General features: G+C 65.2%; 6 protein-coding genes across 6 annotated transcripts; 2 read left to right on the forward strand and 4 right to left on the reverse strand.

Moving 5' to 3' along the window:
- Window positions 1-2809: 2809 nt before the first annotated feature.
- Window positions 2810-6941, forward strand: PFL1_02527 (uncharacterized protein; the record flags this gene model as incomplete). Its single annotated transcript, XM_007880044.1, has 3 exons — window positions 2810-2986; window positions 3091-3164; window positions 3311-6941. 3 exons carry the CDS (start codon window positions 2810-2812, stop codon window positions 6939-6941), a joined length of 3882 nt encoding a protein of 1293 aa, XP_007878235.1.
- A 239-nt stretch (window positions 6942-7180) lies between these two features.
- PFL1_02528 (uncharacterized protein) lies at window positions 7181-7936 on the reverse strand (the record flags this gene model as incomplete). Its single annotated transcript, XM_007880045.1, has 2 exons — window positions 7181-7750; window positions 7856-7936. 2 exons carry the CDS (start codon window positions 7934-7936, stop codon window positions 7181-7183), a joined length of 651 nt encoding a protein of 216 aa, XP_007878236.1.
- Window positions 7937-8963: 1027 nt separating this feature from the next.
- On the forward strand, window positions 8964-9839 carry PFL1_02529 (uncharacterized protein; the record flags this gene model as incomplete). The annotated part of the gene is made up of 2 exons (XM_007880046.1): window positions 8964-9182; window positions 9288-9839. 2 exons carry the CDS (start codon window positions 8964-8966, stop codon window positions 9837-9839), a joined length of 771 nt encoding a protein of 256 aa, XP_007878237.1.
- A 119-nt stretch (window positions 9840-9958) lies between these two features.
- Window positions 9959-13103, reverse strand: PFL1_02530 (uncharacterized protein; the record flags this gene model as incomplete). Its single annotated transcript, XM_007880047.1, has 2 exons — window positions 9959-12202; window positions 12309-13103. 2 exons carry the CDS (start codon window positions 13101-13103, stop codon window positions 9959-9961), a joined length of 3039 nt encoding a protein of 1012 aa, XP_007878238.1.
- Window positions 13104-13841: 738 nt separating this feature from the next.
- Window positions 13842-15191, reverse strand: PFL1_02531 (uncharacterized protein; the record flags this gene model as incomplete). The annotated part of the gene is made up of 4 exons (XM_007880048.1): window positions 13842-14181; window positions 14291-14433; window positions 14572-14791; window positions 14959-15191. The coding sequence occupies 4 exons, from the start codon at window positions 15189-15191 to the stop codon at window positions 13842-13844; spliced, it is 936 nt and encodes a 311-aa protein (XP_007878239.1).
- Window positions 15192-17028: 1837 nt separating this feature from the next.
- PFL1_02532 (uncharacterized protein) lies at window positions 17029-18707 on the reverse strand (the record flags this gene model as incomplete). Its single annotated transcript, XM_007880049.1, has 5 exons — window positions 17029-17074; window positions 17182-17258; window positions 17388-17647; window positions 17805-18000; window positions 18147-18707. 5 exons carry the CDS (start codon window positions 18705-18707, stop codon window positions 17029-17031), a joined length of 1140 nt encoding a protein of 379 aa, XP_007878240.1.
- Between the last annotated feature and the right edge of the window lie 848 nt (window positions 18708-19555).

Consider the following 19555-nt stretch of genomic DNA (forward strand, 5'->3'; position numbering starts at 1 on the left):
TCAATGCATAACACAGGCGGCCAGGTACAGGCAGGCTACATAGGCAGGGATGCACCGCAATCAGCTGCTCTTTGCTTGGCCCTCAGCTTGCTTGCATATGGTTTCCATGTATGGTCTTGCCTGCGTGTGCCTGCCTCTGCTTGGGTCGACAGCTTGCCTTCCGACACCGACCGAACCAACCAAGGAATAGGAATCCCGATGAGAGCACCCGACCCGCCTCATCTGCCCGGTCGGTGTCGATGGTCTCGGGGCGGCAGAACCACCCCTCGAGGATCCCACTCATTGTCCTTCCTCCCTCCCTTCCTGCCTGCCTGCTTGCTTTCTTGTCGATGGGTTCACATGAACTTTGCGGCGAGGTGGCGCCGACAATATACTGGAAAGGCCGTATTGTCATGCGAACGAACATGCCCATACACAGGCGTAGACTGCCCGATGCAATGGAATCTGTGCCCTAGCTGCAGCAGCAGATGTATGGGTCAATGTGCGACCTGACCCTCGCCTGGTTGTCAGAGAGTGGTATGTATCGGTCAAGGGGCAGGCCAGAAGGCGCGCGCTCAGTCGAGATGGGTGGCGGTGGTGAAACAAACCTCGTCTTCGAATTGTGGCCGACGGTGACGAGGCGAGCACGGACTCTGGGGTGCTTTAACCGCCGTCGTCGGATCTATTCGGCATGTTCGGATGGGGGCGAGAAGAATGGAGGAGCGACAAGCCATCGTCGACGCCCCAATCACATACCCAAATGGCGAAAGCGCAGGCAGCGAGGCCGGGATGGATACATACATCTCTATCCTTGCTTCGCCCGTGGTCGCTGCAGCTGGGAGCGATGCCGCCGGCGGGTGGGCAAGGGTCACTTGTACCGTTGGATGGCACGCAGGCTGGAGCGACGACGCGGGTCGGAGGATGGAGCGGGCCATGAAACCAAGGCTCTGCTGCCTCGATCCCGATGCGTGCCCTGGAAGGGTCGGGGACCCGCCCAGGCCCTCGCGCTCTGGCCCTCGCCCTCGGTCGCGCAATCGAGCGACGTCGACAGCGTTGCGATGGACGAGGGTGCGGCGGGCGGCAACGGGCTGCGGCCCATGGCCATCGACACGACGGGCCGGACCCCCTGGCAATCTGCAGCCGAAGCCGGAGGCGACGATGGCAGGTTACGGTACCGTCCCGCACCGTGCCTTGCCGTGCTGTGCCGTGCCGTGGTAGGGGTAGGGGGACAGGGCAGCCAGAGCCAGGGTCAGGGCCATGAGAGAGGCAGCTACGTAAAGCACCAGGATTCGTTCGTTCGTTCGGTCGGTCGGTGCCCACGCACAGGTGCCGGTGACACCATCATCGCTACCTGCCTGCCTGCCTGTCGCAGATAGAGACGCAAGCAAGAAGGCCAGTCAGGCGCATCGCCCCCCATCCACCCGACCGATGAGGTCCAGCGGCTTTGCTGCCTGGCCTCACCTGCCCACAGTTGTCCAGCAATGGCCGTGCGAGCGTACGGCTGCAGTATGGTGTTTCACAGGCCAGCTGTGCGGCATGCCAAAAGAAAGAGATCCGGGAGAGAAAGATGGGTGCGGCATCGATCAGATCCAGCAAGGCCCCCGGTAGCTTTAGCTGGATCAGAGAGCAGGCAATCTAACGGAAAGCAAGCAGCAGGTGGCGAGCGTAGAGGACGACGACGACGAGGGGGCTGTGTGTAGCCCGACTGCCCAGCGAGCGGGGGGGCGGCTTGGATGGCCAAAAGCCGCCTTTGGCCACCCGCTGAGCCTGGCCTGGCATCCGCTGCTGCCGCCGTCATGGAACCATGCGTATATGCACGGCCAGCTGAGGGGGGCGGGCAGGCCGAGGGGAGCCCAGCAGCCGCCCGTCTGCCTGACCCTGGCTGGCCTGCCTTCCTGCCTGCCTGCCTGCCTGCTTTCCTGCCTGCCTGCCTGCCAACCCGCCTGGCTCCTCGCTCTCCTTTTGGCCCGCACCGCCTCCGGTTAGGCCTGCTTCTGGCCTGCTTCCCTTCCTTCCTTCCTTCCCATCGTCGCGGCCCTTGGCGGTGGTCCCCTTTGCCTCGTCCTCACCACCTATCGCTCTTCCGACCCTTATCTTGCCGTTTCATCCCGGCCAGCCTCTTCTTGCCACCTCGCGTCCTTTCTTCTCCTCTTCTCCGGTTCTCCCCCTCTATTCTCTGGCTCCTTGCTCGACGACACCATCGCCTCCACTTCCATCATCTTTCATCAACCTTCCAAGGATCTTTGCTCTTCCTGGCCCGCCGGAGTCGTCATCCCTCACTCTCGTCCATACTGTCGAATCGCCCACCCACAGACGTCACTGGCAACCTATTCACACCCACACTGGCCCCACCCTGGTCGGATCGTCGGATCTCACACCGCCACCGCTTTCGTCCTTGGATTCTGCTCTTCGTTTGGCACCTCGCAGCCGGCTCCCCTCGCCGCACGGCCAGGACGACAGCTTGTGCTCGAGTCACGCCCACTACTACCTCACTCTCCTTCTTCGCCCTTGCCCACCTCCTTCCGCCTTTCACCTTCTTCGTCGCCCACCGCGCCTAAAGGCCACCTAAAGCTTCCACGGATAGCCTCCAGCTCTATCGTGTCTCGCGCCTCTAGACTGCCTCTTCCCGCCGTGTATCTGGCTATCAGTCTGGAGGATATCCTCTCTCCTCGAGCCTACGGATCCGAGACCGTCCGACCCACGGCCAATCATCTCACACGACCCGCCACGGCCGCACTGAACATTCATCGACACGGCTTGCACCTGGCAATCCATCACACCGAGCCCCTGACCCACTTCAGAGGGGTCCCGGCGCTCCCCGCCTCGCCCCATGTCGGCGGCCCCGAGCTCAGCGTCCGCGCTGCCCGGGCAAGCCACCTTCTCCATCGCCTCTTCGTCCGACCACGCCGCCGGCCACACGAGCGGCGAAAAAAAGGACGACGAAGACAGCCGCAAGCGCAAGCGCATCCAGCAGGCATGTCGCTCCTGTGGTGTCAAGCGTGTCAAGGTGAGCGACTGCGAGGGCCGCTCCTGCATCCTACCATCCGAGGCCGCATCGTCTCATTATCATTTGTTCCGCCCGCCTGCCATGGCTCTGCTCCCTCGTCACAGTGCGACGGTCTGAAGCCGTGCACGACCTGCATCAAGAGCGGCGAGACATGCGAATACGGTCAGCCAAAGAAGAGGTGAGCATGTGGATCGTCCATCCGACGACGCCCGCGTCGTGGACATCCTTATTCCCTCTCGGCGCTCAGTCACAGGCATGCTGATATCCTTCCTGCGCCTCGCTTCTATCTTGCCCTTTCACGTGTGCTCTGCTCCCATCCCGCAGGGGCCCGCCGAAAGGCTCGACTCGCGGCGGCACCAAGGCTGCGGCAAGGCGTGCAGCCCAGCTCGAGGCGCAGACCTCGGCCAGGAATCAAGCCAGACAGAACGCAGAGGCGCTCGAAGCCCACGGCACCACGCCTTGGCAGTTCTCGCAGCTACCTGCATCGGCGCCAGTCGACCCCCGCTACGCCCCGACGGGCCCGTATCGCGATGGCGCCGGGACGGCCTATCAGCCCTATGCCACGATCCCATCTGGACGAGAAGTCCGGCCGCCGTTGTCGACAGGCTCGCAATCCAGCCAACGGTTCGGCATGGACTCGGATCGCGGGCGGTATGAGGGCTCGATCGACGGCTTTGCGGCCGCCAGCAGGGGCAGCTTCAGCACCTCGAGCATCGGAGGCGACTCTGCCTCAAGCCCTCAGAGTACCTCGACGGCAGAGGCCAGAAGACCACCAGAGACCATCTTCCATGGCACAACCAGCGGGCTGGGCATCTTGCGAGCGCAGAGTGGCGACCGGAGGCTCCCTCCCCTCTTCTTCACGCCGCCGAGCCACGACGGCAGCGTATCCGGGCAGCCCTCGCTGGATCGCGAGAGCCGAGCCGACTACGCTCGCGAGATGACGCGCTCGTTCCGCTCGCCGCACTGGGGCGCCTCATCTGAGCGCATGTATCAGGATCGTCGACTCTCCGACACCACGTCCCCACCGACCGCGCAGAGGGAAGTGCCTCGCTCGCAGGGAGCAGGGCCGAGCGAGCCGGAACGCCATCTCGGCTCGGCTCCGGCGATGAGCCAAACCATGAGTGGTCCAGAGAGGATGTCGAACACTCGGCTGAGGCTTCACCTCGATCGAGGCCTGGCCAGCATGGCGGAAGCCTCTGGAGCAGCACCTGAAGCGCCATCCGAGATTGATCTCGAGCCGTTGCTGTGGGACTCGCCCGACGACGCACAGCGCCTGCCATGCCGGGGTGGCATCAGCCTGACCAAGCCCGTCGTACCGCGGCCCGTCGTCGAGAGGGTTTTCACCATCGTCTGGGGCATCCTCCAGACGTCGTGGCCCCTGCTGTACAAGCCCGCGCTGCCCCTCATCGGCCAGTACGACGTCATCGACGAGGAGAAGCGACCTTTGCTGTACAACACGGTCGCCGCGCTCGCCTCGCGCGGCTGGTTCGACGGCAACGTCTCGGACTCGGACGACAGCGCACCCGTCGACACGGCCAAGACGCAATCCGACCTGGACGAGGTCAAGCTGGCCGGCGTCCCGGGCCACACGCTGACCTACCTCGACGGAACCACGCGGCCCGTCACGACCGTCGAGCTGAGCTCCATCTTTCTCGTGCGGGCCAAGTACTACCTGCTCAAGTCGTGCAACGAGCCCAGCCTCGAGGCGGTCCAGTCGCAGCTCATCATGTCGCTGCGCGAGCAGGGCATCGGCCACCCGACACAGGCGGCCATGTACCAGCACATGGCGTGCCGCATGGCCATCGACCTCGGGCTCCACCGCCACTGCGACTTTTCCACCACGCTCGGCATCAGCTTCAGCCATGCCGAGGAGCAGGAACGTCGCCGGGCGTTCTGGATGAGCTACATCCTCGACAAGGCGTCTGGGGCCAGCCTGGGCAAGCCGGCCAACCTGCGCGACCACGAGGTCGACTGCCCCTTTCCCAATCGCGACGAGCCCGACGAGCACGAGATCTGGGCTGAGGTGGCCGGAGGGGCCTCGCTGGTGCGCGACGAGGCGCGGCCGCTGCTGCTCAAGACGCCTCACCGCGCCATGAGCCACTTCCTCGCCGTGATCCGCCTGGCGCAGATCTCGGAGCGCATCCTCGGGCTGTACAACTCGGTGCGCGACAAGCTGCCGCCCAAGGAGCGCGAAGAGGGCTGGGAGGCGAAGCTGCTCGGGCTCCATCTGCAGCTCGAGGAGCTCCAGAACAACCTCGGACCCGACCTGCAGATCGAGGAGCCGCAAAACTGCCTGCCCAACCGGCTGTGCCTCAACCTGTGGCTCTCGGTCAACAAGCTGATCCTGCACCGGCCTCACATCCTCAAGGTGCCCAAGAGCGAAGGTATGCCGTCGTCGCACCAGGTCTGCTGGCAAGAAGTGGGCCGGATCTGCCGGATCATCGAGACGTACGGCAAGAACTTTGGCCTCCGCAAGCTGTCCCAGACGTTCGTGTACGCCATCTTCACGTCGTGCACCATCGAGATCGCCAACACCACCTCGATGGACGCTGCCGTCGCCAGCGAGGCCAAGCGCAGGCTCAGGGTGCTGATGGGCGCCCTGCCGTCGATCTCGGGTACGTGGCGATCGGCCTCGCTGCACCTCGACATCCTCAAGCGGCTTGCGCACGGCATCGACGCCGATGTCGACGGCACCGGGATCGACTCCCGGCCTCAGGGATTGATGATTCAGCCTCCCACGGTAATCCGCCCGATTGGCAGTGGCGACTTTGGCGGCGTCGGTGCCGACAGCAGTGGAGGTGTCGTCGGCGGCAGCGACGCAATGTGGCGGAAGCCACCGAGTAACGGTTTCAACGGGGCGAGCCTGCCGTCCAGCGCTGCAGCCCCACCATCGCAGCAGCAGCAGCAGCAGCAGCAGCAACCGGTCCAGCATCAGCAACAGCAGCCTCCATTGCAGCAGCAACAGATGTGGCAAGCGTCCGCGCTGCAGCCGCCTCCTCTCGAGCGCCGAGGCAGATCCTCGCTGAGCGTTGCCATGAATCTGTTCGACAGCGTGCCGGGACCGCTCGGCGCTCCGATGGACTTTTCGCGATCGCGCAACAGCCTGTTTGGGTCTGGCCCGGCCTCTGGCGAGGAGACGCCGACCTTCCTGGGCGATGTCGGCAACGCCAACGGCAACGGCATCGGCTCTGCCCCCGCCGCCACGGGCGGGCAAGGCTCCGTGGGTCTCTTGTCGGCGGGGTCGGCCCAGAACATGGCGCAGCAGGATCCCATGCAGATCCAGGCGACGATGGCCTCCTTGTCCAATCCATCGTACGTCTGGGCGCCGTCATTGGACGCCACGCCGTTCGATGCCTCGCGCGGCTTTGCCGGCGTGGCTGCTGGCAGCGGCAACGGCGGAGCCGGCGGCGGGGGTAGCAACTTGGGCATGGCGGCCGACCTGTCGGCCAATCCGGCGAGCGCGCCTGTCCTGCAGGCGCCCGGTCTGTTCAGCGGCGGCCTCTCGCAGACGTCGTCCGGGGTCGACAACGGCTTCCCGACGGCGGGCGGGTTCGCGGGCGGCAACCCGAACCTCGACACGGACGCGATGCTGCGCTTCCACGACGCCTCGTACTGGGGCTCGATGCCGCTCAACTCCGAGGACCCGCTGTCGTGGGCCAACTTCACCAACTCGTACGTCGAGGCGCTCGCATCGGTTCTCGACCCCCACGGGATAGCTGGCGGCGACCCGAACCAGCAGCCGCAGCAGCAGGGGTCGATGCAACAGCAACAGCAGCAGCAGCCGCCACCGCAGCAGCAGCAGCAGCCACAGCCACAGCAGCAGCAGAGGCAGCCGCAACAGTATCCCCACTTGCACCCGCAGCAGCAGCAGCATCATCCGGGGCAAGCGCACAGCAACCAGCTCGGACTGGCGCCCCCGCCGTCGCAGCGCACAGGCCTCCACTATCCGGCCTAGTGAGAGACATCACCCCCTCACTCTTCCGAGGTCAGCGCCGCTTCAGCTCTTTCTCCCGCCTTGCCTTTCGTCCCCTCTCGACCGTTCCTCTTCCGTCCCAGCTCACTGGACTTGCTTATTCCCCTGTACGCTACAAATGTAACACTACGGCGACCGCCGAACCGGCTCTTGATTCAAAGACACTCGCTCGAGGCCCTGATGGATACCAACACGAGCGGCGTGGGCAGGGAAATGGGTCTCTAGTCGTCCTTTGCAAACGGCGCGCTGCCGGGCGGCGCGAGGGGCCCACCGCGATTGAGGCCATCGCCCTTGCCGCTGTAGAGATCCTCTCTCCTCTTTTTCTGTGCGTCCGTCTCGCCGGCGGCGAGTTGGGCGCCCTGTCGAAAGAGGCTCTCGTTTGTCGAGAGGATCTTTGCGCCCTCGTGGTCCGCCGCCATATCGCCGCCCGCTGTCGTCGCGGTCGACGAGGATGCGGCGGCGAGGGGGTTGTGGGTGATGGGGACGTCGAGGCCGACACGGCGGGCCGTGAGACGCACGCGCTCCTCTTCGCTCATGCCGTGCGATGGGTTGTAGCGCTCCAGCAGGTCGAGGTATCGCGTCTTGTTGTGCAGGAACGAAGCGAGGTTTGCCAGTGTCCGCTGACGCACGTCGATGTCGCCGCTGCCGCTGCTGCCCGAGGACGAGGGACCGCCAAAGGGGAGGGTGGATGTGGAAGGACCGGCCTCGGTGCTCGTTAGCACGTCCCGAATGTAGTGCTGCAGCGGCGAGACGGTGCGCTTGGATCCGGTCGCGAATGTCGATGCTGCGGACTGCAAGTGAGCGAATGTGCGAGCCGAAGACGAGAGGAGGGATGGGGATCAGCAACGAGATCATGCGCCAGGTGGCAAAGACGGCGGGCGCGGCGCGGGACGTACCGAGCGGCGGATCGAACGAGAGAGGGTGCGGTAGAGGGACCGCAGCGAGGCGGGCGAGGTGGCCGGGGTAGTCGCTGCCATCTTTGCTAGGACGTCGATGGGCGAGGATGAGGTGCAGGACCAGGAGGACCAGGAAGAATGTACGTGTGCTAAGGGTCGAGGCGGCAGGCAGGCAGGAGCTGGGTCGTTGTGGAGCCGTGCCCGCCGCCGTGTCTCTTTCGCCCGAGACAAGCCTGGCCGCAGCCTATTTCAAACAGAGAAAATCCGTCGAGAAGGGGATCAAGACCCGAGCGCGAAGAAAACCAGCCAGACCTGCCTTCCCAACCTCGCCGTCTTCTCACCACCACCACCGGATTGCAGAGGTATGTACTGCGCGCTCGTCTTATTTCACCTCATCGCCCCTCGCCCACACCTACCCAGGCGACAGGGGGTCCGCGAACGAGTCAAGGCGCAGGTGGCAGGGGGCAGACCGAGGAAGATACATCTCCGATGGGCGGACAGAATACACCGCGCGCGGCTCTCCGGCCGTGGCGGGGCTCCAGTGTACAAAGTGAGCTCCGCCCGCCGGCGCTCAGACAAGGGGTCGCGCGCTCATTTGGTGATATCTACATCGGTTTCTGAGGTCTCCCTCGCCTCCTCCAGGACCCCGGCGTCGTTGAGGTGGCAGCAGTAGCGGCGGTATCCGGCCCGTCTCAGCAGAGAAAGGTCGACTGAGGCTGACCTGGTCCCCGGCTCCCTTACCTTGCTCTTGCCCTCGTGCATCTCATCCAGGTTGCCACCTCGCTTTGCGCCCGTCGGTGTCTGTAGACCTTCTGTCGATGTCGAATGGGATGAGCTCGATTGAGAAAGACGACGAGATGCCCGTGGATCTCGCACCCGATCTGTCTGCTTGCTGTCCGCGCAGCGTGGCCCCGATCCGTGTGCTCGACCGTGCGCCCTGCCTGCCTGCCTGCCTGCCTGCCTGCCTGCCTGCCTGCCTGCCTGCCTGCCCGCCCGCCCGCGTTGGGTTGCTCCGTGCGGTCAGGGTCCAGCAGGAGCCTCTTCTCTTCCCCCTCACTTCCTCCCAACCACCACTCCCCTCCGCCTCCATCTCCGCTAGCCTGCCACTATGTCAGGTGCCGATGCCGTCACCTCGTCGCCACAGACCTCCGGGTTGCCCGCAGTCCTCGCTGCTGAGACGGCCGACACCTCCACGCAGCCTGCAGCGCAGGAACGGGGCGATGCGGGTCCCGTTGTCGCGCCACTTGCCGCTGCTGCAAAAGAGGGAGGGCCTGCCTCGACTGCATCCCAAGCTCATGCTGCCGCTGCGGCGCCGCTGACATCACCAGTGGGTAGCGGCGAGGCAGTCGCGACCGTGCTGCCATCCGATGCGACCACGCTCTCGTCCGCAGGAGTTGCGACGTCGGGGCCGCCCGCCCTCGCCGCGCCGCAGTCCGAACACGCTACGTCTACGTCTGCGCTCAAGCCTGCTCTTGCGCCCACGCCCAATCCAGGATCAGCAACCCCCGACGGCACCACCACCACCACCGGCGGCGCTGCCTCCCCCATGCCGCCTCCCGCGCCGAAGCTCACCACCTCGCCGAGTACGCTGCACAGTACGCTGCTACGCTCCAGCGACCTGCCCACGCTGCGCACCGACCTGTTTGCGCAGTACAGCGCCACATCCGCCACCGCCCTCCGCACCGCCCTCTCCGATCAGCTCACGTCCAAGGTTACGGCCGACTTTCAGCGTCTCGTCTACCGCGACTCGCGCGTCCAAGTCGACGAGCTGGTCCGCTTCGTCGAAAAGCAGGGCGTCTACGATCAGATCCTCGACGACGCCTTCAAAGGCGCCCTCGCTAAGGACGGAGAGATCGGAGCGAGGCTCTGGAGGCTGGTCCAGGATGCGGTGCAGCAGCAGGTGCGCGAATCGCTGCGGGCTAGCGCAGGCGAGGTTGCGAGCAAGGGCGCAGGAGAAGGCGACATGGACGTCGATGAGCCCTGACGTCGCGCCGGTACACGCCACGCAGCAAGACGATACGCATCGACAGTAGCATGGCTGTCCACGACCCAGATTGCGACGGCATGGACCATCCCTCATCGGCAAGCCACACCGTCGATCAGCTACAAGAACCAGCGCAGGATCGGCCACACCTTGTCCACCTCGACCCTCCAAGTCACCCTCCGCTGCTGCTGGTGCCGCGACGACGCCGGCCGACCGCCCCGCTCGCTGGATCGGTCCAGCTTGTCGAGGACCCGGAGCGCCAGCGACTGCACCAGCTCGACGTCGCCGTCGTTGCCCGCGCTCAGCCCAAGCGACGCCATCTCCTTTGTCCCGATCCGCACCGTCAGCACGACTGCGCCACTACCGCTGCCGCCGCCGCCGCCGCCGCCATCGCCATCGACTTCAAGCAACCGCCTCGTCTCTTGGGCCTCGCCGTCCGACGCCCCGGATCCTGCGCCGTCAAGCGCCTGGTCGCGCTCCTCCCTGAGGATCTCGACCAGCCCTTGCACCAGGGCGCGCGTCCAACGGCCCCACACTGTCCAGAGCGAGTCGGACAGGAGCAGGCTCCAGTCCTCGTGGCCGCCATCGACGCCGATCTCCTCGTCCGCCTCATCGACGTCGTCGTCGACACCCCGGATCGACGACGAAGAGAGCGGGATGTGGTTGCCGAACCGGTCGAAGCTCATCCGCCGCCCGTAGCCGCGCCCGCTAGAGACGCTGCCGACGGTGCGGCGCGAAGGTGCTGCCGCCCCCCGCCCGTTGCTGTGCGCGCTGGTGGCGTCGTCGTCGATGGCACCGCCGGTGCTGCTCGGCCTCCTGCCAAGGCCGGGCGACTTGCGCCCATCGCCGTGGTGGTGATGATGGTTGAAGGGGACGCTCGCCCCGACGGCGGCCAGAAGCGGGTCGGGCGGGCCCATGAGGTTGAGGTCCAGGTCACCTTCGTCGTCGTCCTCATCCTCCTCGTCGTTATCATCTTCGCCGGTCTTCGTCGACAGGGTCGATTCCGTGGAGGAGCTGGTGAGGGCGGTACCGGCAGCAGCCTTGCTGTCGCCATCAAGGTCTTGCTCTTGGTGCTCGCCGGTCCCTTTGCCAGGCGACTCCTCTGCATTCGAACGAGATGCCGCTTGCGTCTCTCCGTCGTCAGGACGATCCTCATCTCCATCGACGCTGCCTTGGCTGCTTGCGTCCTCGTCATCGTCCTCCACGTCGACGGCATCCTCGTCGTCGCTGTCGCTGATCGGCAGAATCATGATGCTGGAACGCACGCCGCCGTCGCCACGGATGCCGAGGGGGAGGACGTACGACGAGGGCAGGCCGTACCTCCAGTGCGTCGGGAGGAACCACCAGCCCGCGAGCCAGTAGCGCAAAAAAGCCAGGATGGCGCTCAGTACGCCGCCGGGCGTCCGGCGAGGCGAGCGGGCGCACCCGCCGCGCCACTGCGACAGCGCCGACTCGGACCTCGTCATCGCATCGCCACCGCCGCCGTCGCCAGCACCGTAGTCGCCTTGGGCATCGAGCCGTCGCGTCTTTCGATGCGTCAGCGTCGACGCAGCAGCAGCAGCGGTGCCTCGATCCTCGTCGTGACGCCGTCGGAGGCTGCCCTTGCTCGCCTTCCTCTTGACCTTGGACGTGCTGCCGCTGCCGCTCCTCTTGCGTCCGCCGAGGAGGATGAGGCGGTCAGCGTGCCGCTCGGCCTGGGCATCGAGCTCGTTGAATGTAGCAAACTCGCGCGTCGTCCAGCTCTGCTTCTTGGCCTCGACCCTTTCGCGCAACGGCGGTCTCGCGGCGGCCGATGAGGAGGAGGGCGCACCTCCGCCGGTCTGGACCGGCGTGCGGCTGACGCGCAGCAACTTGGCGCATGCGTTGGAGCTGAGGAGGCTGTTCTCGTCCAGCCTTCCGCCCGATGCGGGCGATGCTAGCGCCGACAGGTCGAGCACGCTGTCGAAGAGATGCGGCTTCTCGAGCAAGATCTTGTCCGAACTCCATGCGACCCAGCTCGGCGTGCCCTGAGCACGTCCGGCCTCGTCAACACCTCCGTCGTCGTTGGCTGCGGCGTGCTCGCCCGCCACCGCCGTGGTGCGCCTCTGCTTCTCCTCTTCTTCGAGGGCGATGATGTCGTGCACGCCTACCTGGCCGCGCACCCGGACAGAGACGAGGTTGCCGCCCTTGCGCGACATGGGCGAGGCTTCGGTGACGAGGTCGGCCAGGTTGTACCCGATATAGGCCGCCTGCAGCAGCGGCGGGGCCGGTGCGAAGATGAGGAGGCGGTGGCCGCGGATCATGAGCTTCTTGAGGATCGTCGGGAGCAGAGGGCCGAGCGCGCTGCACATGGCGGGGAGGTGCGAGGTGGGGTCGTGATAGAGCTGTGCGACCGTATCGAGTCGGAGCGCCGGAGCGGAATGTAAGCTGCGTTACTCCTTCTCGGCGTGTGAAGGCACATTGCATCCAGCATCGAAGGGGCATGCTCACCATCTTCGGGTCGCGACGGCGTCGTATCCTCAGCTGGCGCATCGTCGATGCGGCCATCCACGTTTCTGAGCTGCCGCCGTTGCCGGCATTCGGCTGGTCCTTGCCCTGCGAGCTGCGCGTGACGGCATGGGCGTCGTAGTACGACTTGAGGAGCTCAGTCTGGTCGGGCCGCTGCACGAGCTGGTCCGCCAGCTTCTCCAGGTTGTCGAGGTGCGGTACGATGGCGAGCTGCTGCGCCGTGGGGCTCATGGCGGCCTCGGTCGAGAGGCACGAGAGGACGAGGCCGACGCTGATCATCCGGGCGCCCCTCTGATCCACGCCTCCGCTTCCCGCAGGCGCAGGCGCAGGCGCGCTGACGGACGAGGTGGCGGCGGAAGCGGCTGTACCGAGCTTGATGTTCCGAAAGCAGGCGACGCCGACCTGGCCCCGCCTGGTGCGTGACGACTCAGATGGCGGTGGCGTGCTCGGCTGAAAGTAGATGGTATCCCTCTCGATCAGATGTCCGCCACTGGGGAGTACCTTCCACTCCACACCAGTGAGATCCACCGCTTCTCCCTCCCATCCCACCGTATCCGCCGCGATGCCATCGTCCGTATCGACGAGCTTTCCCGTAGCCGCACCAGGCCGAGGGGGCCACTGGAAGTCGATCTGGTTGCCGCTGCGCACATCGAAGCGAGCGAGAAAGATCGAGGCGACGTTGGACGGTAGCAGCGAGAGGGTCGGCGGCGGCAGTGTCGACGACGAGGACGGCGATGCGCCGCTCTCGTCGGGCACCCGAAGCCTATCGGAGGCCATGGTGGCCCGATGTGGAAGATGGAGGCGCCGCGGTCCACTTGGTAGGCGCCTGTTCGGAGAGCTGTTAGCCGGGCTACGGGCGGACCGATGCAGACGTCGGCGGCTGGGTGAGCCTGCAAACAAAGAGGACGGGACTGGTGATGCGAGCGAAGGTGAGGGAGAGGGAGAGGGTATCGATGAAGGTCGGGGGCGAGGTGGATGTGGGCGGAGGGATAGGTGAGAGAGAGAGGCAGCCCCGCTTTGGCCTCCTCCAGAAAACTTGGCCAGGCCGCATGGCTCACGGACCTCTTTGGTCGAGTGCTCGGGCCCAACCTCCGGCTTGGCAGGCCATCCATTTGAAATCAAGGACCCGATGTTGGCTAGGTTGGAATCGGGCTCCAGGCTGGCCTGGCCTGCCCGTGCCGAGGTCCCACTCGACCTCTTCACCATCATCACTCTCGCTCTCTCTGTCTTCGCAGCCTCTGTTCCCGTCCGGGCGATCAAGCTTGGGTCTCGGTGGTCGTCATCTATATTTCGTATCACCAAGCCTCGACCTCGCCGATTAGACCGTCAGCCGCCAACGACTGTGGCCACCAGGATGGGCCGAGGCCTGCTTATGTACAGCACCGCGGAACTGTCCCGCGAACGGAGAGCCGCCAGCGCGCGCGAATGTGCGGCGGCCCGTGGGTAGGGCCAGGGGACGAGAGCGACCGAGGACCGTCTCTTCTACTGGCGCTTTTCGAGAGGGCTGCCAAGCGCTTAGAAGGCCTTGTTCATCAGCGAGAGCGAGACCTCAACGCCGAGGAAGGTGGCGGCGTTGGCGGGGAAGGCACGAGCCATGGCCGGTCCGAAGCCCTTGAAGAGCGCCTTGACGCCGTCCTTAGCGACCGTCTTCTTGGCGCAGTCGACAAAGCCGGTGTAGGTGCCGTGCGGGGCTCCCTGGTATCGCGACTTGATGACATCCGGAGGGATGGCCAGCGCCCACATGGCCATACCGGCCAGACCACCGGCGGTAAGGACATTGAGCAGGTTGAGCTCCTGGGCGTCCTGGCCAGGGGGCGTCAGCATGCGCTTGGCACCCTCGTAAGCGCAGAAGTAGCTGTAGACACGAGGGGAAAGGGAAGAAGGAGATTCTCCGGCGTCAGTAGCTGGAAGAAGGCACCATGCTCTCCCTCGGCTCTAGCCGCTCGGTGGGTGTCTGTACTCACGCAGCGCTTCCAGGGCCGTCACGAGCCAGGGTGGCACCAGTTCCACGGAAAATCGACTTGAGACCGCCCTCCTTGTACAGCTGGCGGACAACATCAACGGGGCCGTTGTAGACGGGGCCAGTGGTGTTCCCCTGACCTTGGAGCTGCGGCGCAACGATACAGAGGAGAGCAGAAGGACCAAAGGAGCGAAGTCCAGGTGTCAGCGCGAGCCCAATCTCACCCGATGCTTTTCATCTGCCGGCCCAGGTCGCCCGAGCTGCAAAGGGCGGATAGACACTCACCTGGAGGAGGACCTTGACACGTTCCGCGGGACCAGCAACCATCGTCGTGGGGACGGAGCTGAAAAAGCCGGCAAATGCGAGCTCTGGGAGCGAGAGCTTGGGGTCCGTGCGACCGGGGGTGGCGGCGTAGACGAGCTTCTTGCCCATGTCGTAGGACCAGAACGAAAGCGCAAAGATGGGCGTCACTCCGACCAGCGGCGGGCCCATTCCTCGGTAGAGACTGGAAGCGCAGAGGTACGAATAAGCGGCGAGAAGTGGTCAGCATCAAATTTCCGGCAGACAAGTTCATCGAGCGCCAGAACCCGAGCACGATAGGTGCCATCCAGCCGGGCGCCGTCGTCTTCGAGCGTGGCCCGAGGAATGTCCGCCAGACCGTGGCTAACTCACCCTCGGATTCCGTCCGCCTTGATGGTCTTCTTGACGACATCGAGGCCGCCAGTGTAGGTGCCCTCGGCAGCGGTCTGCAGGCGGGTCTTTGTGAGGTCGAAGGGGTGTCCGACGAGAACGGAGCAGACACCGCCGAAACCACCCGAGAGGAACGACTTGACCGAGGAGGTGGCCTGCTTCTTCTGCTCAAACTCCTCGTCCTTGATTCCGGCTGCTGTCTGGTCGTCGGCCATGTTGGCGATGCGATGCGGGTGCTGGGGTCGGGCCAGGGGGAAAAGGCCAGGGTCGAGGAGATGCGGGCTGGCGGGCGGGCAAGTGGAGGGGAATGTACACGAACGAAACGCGGGCGAGCGAAGAAGGAGCGGTGGTGGTGGTGGTGGTGAGAAGCAGAGAGGATGCGAAGGGGAAAGCGAGGGCGACGGCGACGGCGACGGCGACGGCGGAAGAAGAAGCGGGGAAGCCGGCAGGGCGGGGTCGGGCGAGAGAGGTGCAGGCAGGCAGCCGCCAGCGAGCGCGGGCTGTCTTCTTTTTGAAAGGGCCAAGCAAGGCGAGCGAGCGGCCGTGCTGTGACGACGGCTCAAGCGCCCGCCCGGCCTCGCTCCTGGACCGACACCGGCCGGAGCCACCTGAGGGTCACGATCGACGGGCCGGTTCCTCTGCTGCTGTGGGACGCGGGCATGGCATGGCGCTGACTCCCCTCTCCGTACGTCCCAGCCAGCCCCGCACTCGCTGTCGTCGTACGTCCTGGTACCGGTAGCATAGCACGCCTAGATGGCCGGCCCAACCTTGGCCTTGTCCGGCTTTACTTTCTCTCTCTTCTCCCCTTGCTTCTTGCAAGCTTGCCCTCTGTGACGTTTGAGAGGGCGGCGGCGAGGGCCCTCTGGATTCCTGCATCTGGCGATGCGCCAGCCAGCCAGCCAGCCAGCTTGGCGCGCTCCTCGTTCAAGGCCCCTAGCCTGCCCTGGCCCTGCCCGTCTGCCCGGGCTTGGTTGTTCTTGGCCCTGGGGCAGCCAAACCCGCAATTTCACGCGCACCCGAGTGAGGCCTGCCCGCCTGCCTGCCTGTCTGCCTGCCCCTTCGTACGTCCTGGCCGGCCGGCAAGCCTTTGCTCGTCCGAAAAGCGGGGAGCCTGCCTCCCTTAGCTTCTTGCCTACCACTCGAGCTTCGTCAAACTGGGCGGAGAGCAGGGGAGCCTAGGGCGCCTTTGAGCCGCCGCCGCCGCCGCTGCTGCTGGTGACGGACTCGCTGCCCACCTGGCCTGCCCCGGCCGCTGCTTCGAGGCTTGACGATGCCGCGGCCAAAAAACAGCCAGCCAGCCAGCCAGCCAGCCAGCCAGCCAGCCAGAGGGAGCTGGGCTTTGTTCCGATCCGCCCGGCAGGCACACGTACGGCGGCGGCCAATTTTCTCCTTTGCCCCGCCTCGACTCGCCTCGTACACCGTATCCCCGCAGGCCTCGCCGTCGCCGTCGCCGACACCGACCGCAGGCTTCTTGTCAGCGTCTACTCTCCCTCCCCGTGCGCAGGGTGCGATCTTAAGCGGGCGAAGCAACCCGCCTACCAGCATGCTGCCGAATCACACCGCCTCGTGCGTCAATAGGCGGTCGTGAGGCGTATCACCAGGAGCAGGGTGCCATTTCGCCGCCGCTCACACACCGGTCTCTCGTTGGTCCCGAGTCCGAATCGAGCGTCTGACACCGCAGCGGACGATGCCAAGCGCCCTGATTGTCACCACCATCATTGCGAGCGCCTGCCGACGCCCACCTCCCTTGTCCCATGCATCGCCTTGCTGTGGCTCCATCAGAGGCCAACCACATCCCAAAGGCAAGCTGGAGGCACCACGGACACGCCGAGAAACAGGGAACCAAGGTATTCGGCGACTCGCCCGCCGACCAGGCAATGTCCGCTCGCGACACCGCACAACACATACATGCTCCCGAAGAGGAAAGGAAGAGGAAGCAGGCAATACAGAGCACGCGGGAGAGGGCGACCAGGACCAGGCCACCACGCGAACCCAGACCTCGGGCTGGGCTTGGTCGCAGCGGGATCATGGGCGTTCAGGCTGGCTGGCCATCTATCGCCTCTGCGAGCCCCGGCCGTATCCGTTCTGCATGGCGTCGCTGTTGCGTGGTTCAGGGGAAAAGCATGGGAGCCAAAGCACGGATCTGGGGCATCAGCACAAAGGGACTCGCATCCTGCCAGGAGCGGCGCTCGCTGCCGTACTCACAGCTCTGCCTCGAGGCCTTTGATGGAGCCGTGCGCCGTCTCGAGATCCTTGTTGAGCCGGTCTCGCTCGGCGATGAGCTGTACCGGGCGGCGGTGAGCAATCAAGGGATGAAAGGGAGGGCGGCATGGTTAGCCAACGTCCGCCGCAATTTTGTCGGCCCGAGCATTGCGGCTCGGATCGGCCGTCGAGCAGTCTCGGTCACTCACGTGCTGCTCCCATTGCCTGAAGCGTGCCTCCTCGAGCTTGACCTGCTCGGTGAACCGCTTCCTCAGCAGCTCCTCCTCCTCCTTGAACTTGGGGTTGTCGAGCTTCTTGACCTTGGGCTCGCCAAACTTGCGCGTCTCCATCTGCGCCTGGCGGTAGTTTTCGTAGTGCGTCTCCTCGGTCGTCGAAATGAGGTCGAGCATGTGGGTTCTGATGAGCAGCGAGCGCAGCTTCTTGAAGTCGCAGTGCTCCTCGTTCTCGACTGAAGGAACCCAGGCGCGGGCAGCGTCGGAAGGCAAGGCAGAGAAAGGTCGCAGGAGACGGATAGAACAGGGTCAGCGCATGCCGAGACGCGACTCATCGCTCCACCTTGCTTCAGAGCCGGCGGCGGGCCACGAAACGAAACGGGAGCAACGCACCTTCGGCGACTCCCCAGAGGTAGTCGCGGCCCTTGACGGTGCGACCGTCGGCGGTCTGGACGTCCTGGGTGCTGCCAATGATGGAGAAGGGCATGGCGCCCATCAGGGTCTTGGCGTGCTCGGCGCTGGCCTCGTCGTCGGCCTCAATCGGAGGGTTGTAGATGGTGATGCCCTGTGTGTTGATGACCTCGCGGATCTGCAGTGCGGTGAGCGATCAAGGGGCGACAAGAGAAGGTAGGTTTGGGAGAGGACGGGAAGGACGACAGCACGGCCTGGTCAGCAACTGTGGCGGCGCCAAAATCGTGTCGAGCTGGGTTGCGCGTGGTTGCACTCGTAACCCACCCTCTGCTTGAAGACGGCAAGGTCGTTCTGGGTGAGGGTGTCGGCCTTTGCAATGACGGGGATGAGGTTGACGCGGGTGCCGAGGCGCTTCATGGTCTCGATGTCGAGGGGCTTGAGGGTGTGGCCGGTGGGGCGGATAAAGTAGAGGCAGGCGTGGACGCGGAGGTCGGTCTTCTCCTTTCGCTCGGGCTGCTGCTCCTGGCGCATGTAGAGCTCGTGCTGGTCGTCGATGAAGTCGACGATGGGGGTCCAGCTGTCGCGGTTGTTTACGTAGTCGCCAAAGCCGGGCGTGTCGATGACGGTGAGCTTGACCTTGAACTGCTTCTCCTCGAGCTCGGCCTTGATGATGTCGATCTCGACGGTCTTGTCGAGCTGCTTGATGTGGCGCTTTGTGTGGTCCTTTCCGGTGGCGAGCTCGGTGCTGAAGAGGGTGTTGATGAGGGTCGTCTTTCCGACGCCGCTCTCGCCGACGACCATCAGGGTAAAGTGGCCGCCAGCCTTGGCGACAATCTTGTGCCTCTGGTTGGGCAAGTTGGCGATGCCGATTCCATTGGCGGCCATCTTGTCTTGTGGTAGGTGTGGTCCGAGGGGTGGTGTGGTGAGGTGGGGGTCGATGGACGGTCTAGTCTGCCGGTGAGCTGAGGTCGGAGCGTCCAGAAGTCCTAGTGGCGGAGCGTGTAGACAAGGAGCGGTCCGAGACGGAGGGTCGAGTCGAAGGTGGCCGTCGTTTCCTCGTTCACAGCGAAGGGCAAAGAGAGTTGGGTGGTTCGAGGGGCGTGGCGGCAGCACGAGGAGGGGCAGAGGGTCGTATGATGGTGAGGCGAGGAGGAGGCGGAGGAGCAGGACGAAGGGGGCGGCAAAGGGCTGCGTGTGTTGGACACGCGCGTGCTGCCCGGCAGGCAGACCTAGAGTGGGCAGGGCGAGGCAGGCGCTGGAGCTGGGTGGTGGGACTTGGGCCTGGCCGCCTGCCTGCCTGCCTGCCTGCTTCTTCGGCCTCGCTCTGCCAGGCGGGGGGGCTGGCTGGCTTGCTGGCCTGTGAGCGGGATGGGCTGCGCCTGCGCCTGCGACTGCGCCTGTGCTGCGCTGGTCGCCCTCGATTGGCCCTGCCTGACTCTGCCCGCCTGGCTGCGTTTGCGCCCGTCTGCGTGCGCCTGGGCCAGGCGAGGCAGGCAAAGAAGGACGTCTGTGCGCGCCCTCGCCGCCGCCGCCGCTGCCTTTCTGGAATTCCCTGGTCGAGGCAGGCCTCCCGATGTGCTTGCTTTCGGCCGATACAGGGGCGCTCTCCTGGCCGCCCTCGCCCTTTCCCTCTTGCTATCGTCACCATGCGATGCCGTCTGGATGGACGGTTGCACACAGCCATCGACGAAGCTGCGTTGCGTCGGCCAACCATTGAGAAAGGACGCGCGCAG

The sequence above is a fragment of the Pseudozyma flocculosa genome (genome assembly GCF_000417875.1).
Source record: "Pseudozyma flocculosa PF-1 unplaced genomic scaffold scaffold00007, whole genome shotgun sequence".
Classification (NCBI taxonomy): Eukaryota; Fungi; Basidiomycota; class Ustilaginomycetes; order Ustilaginales; family Ustilaginaceae; genus Pseudozyma; species Pseudozyma flocculosa.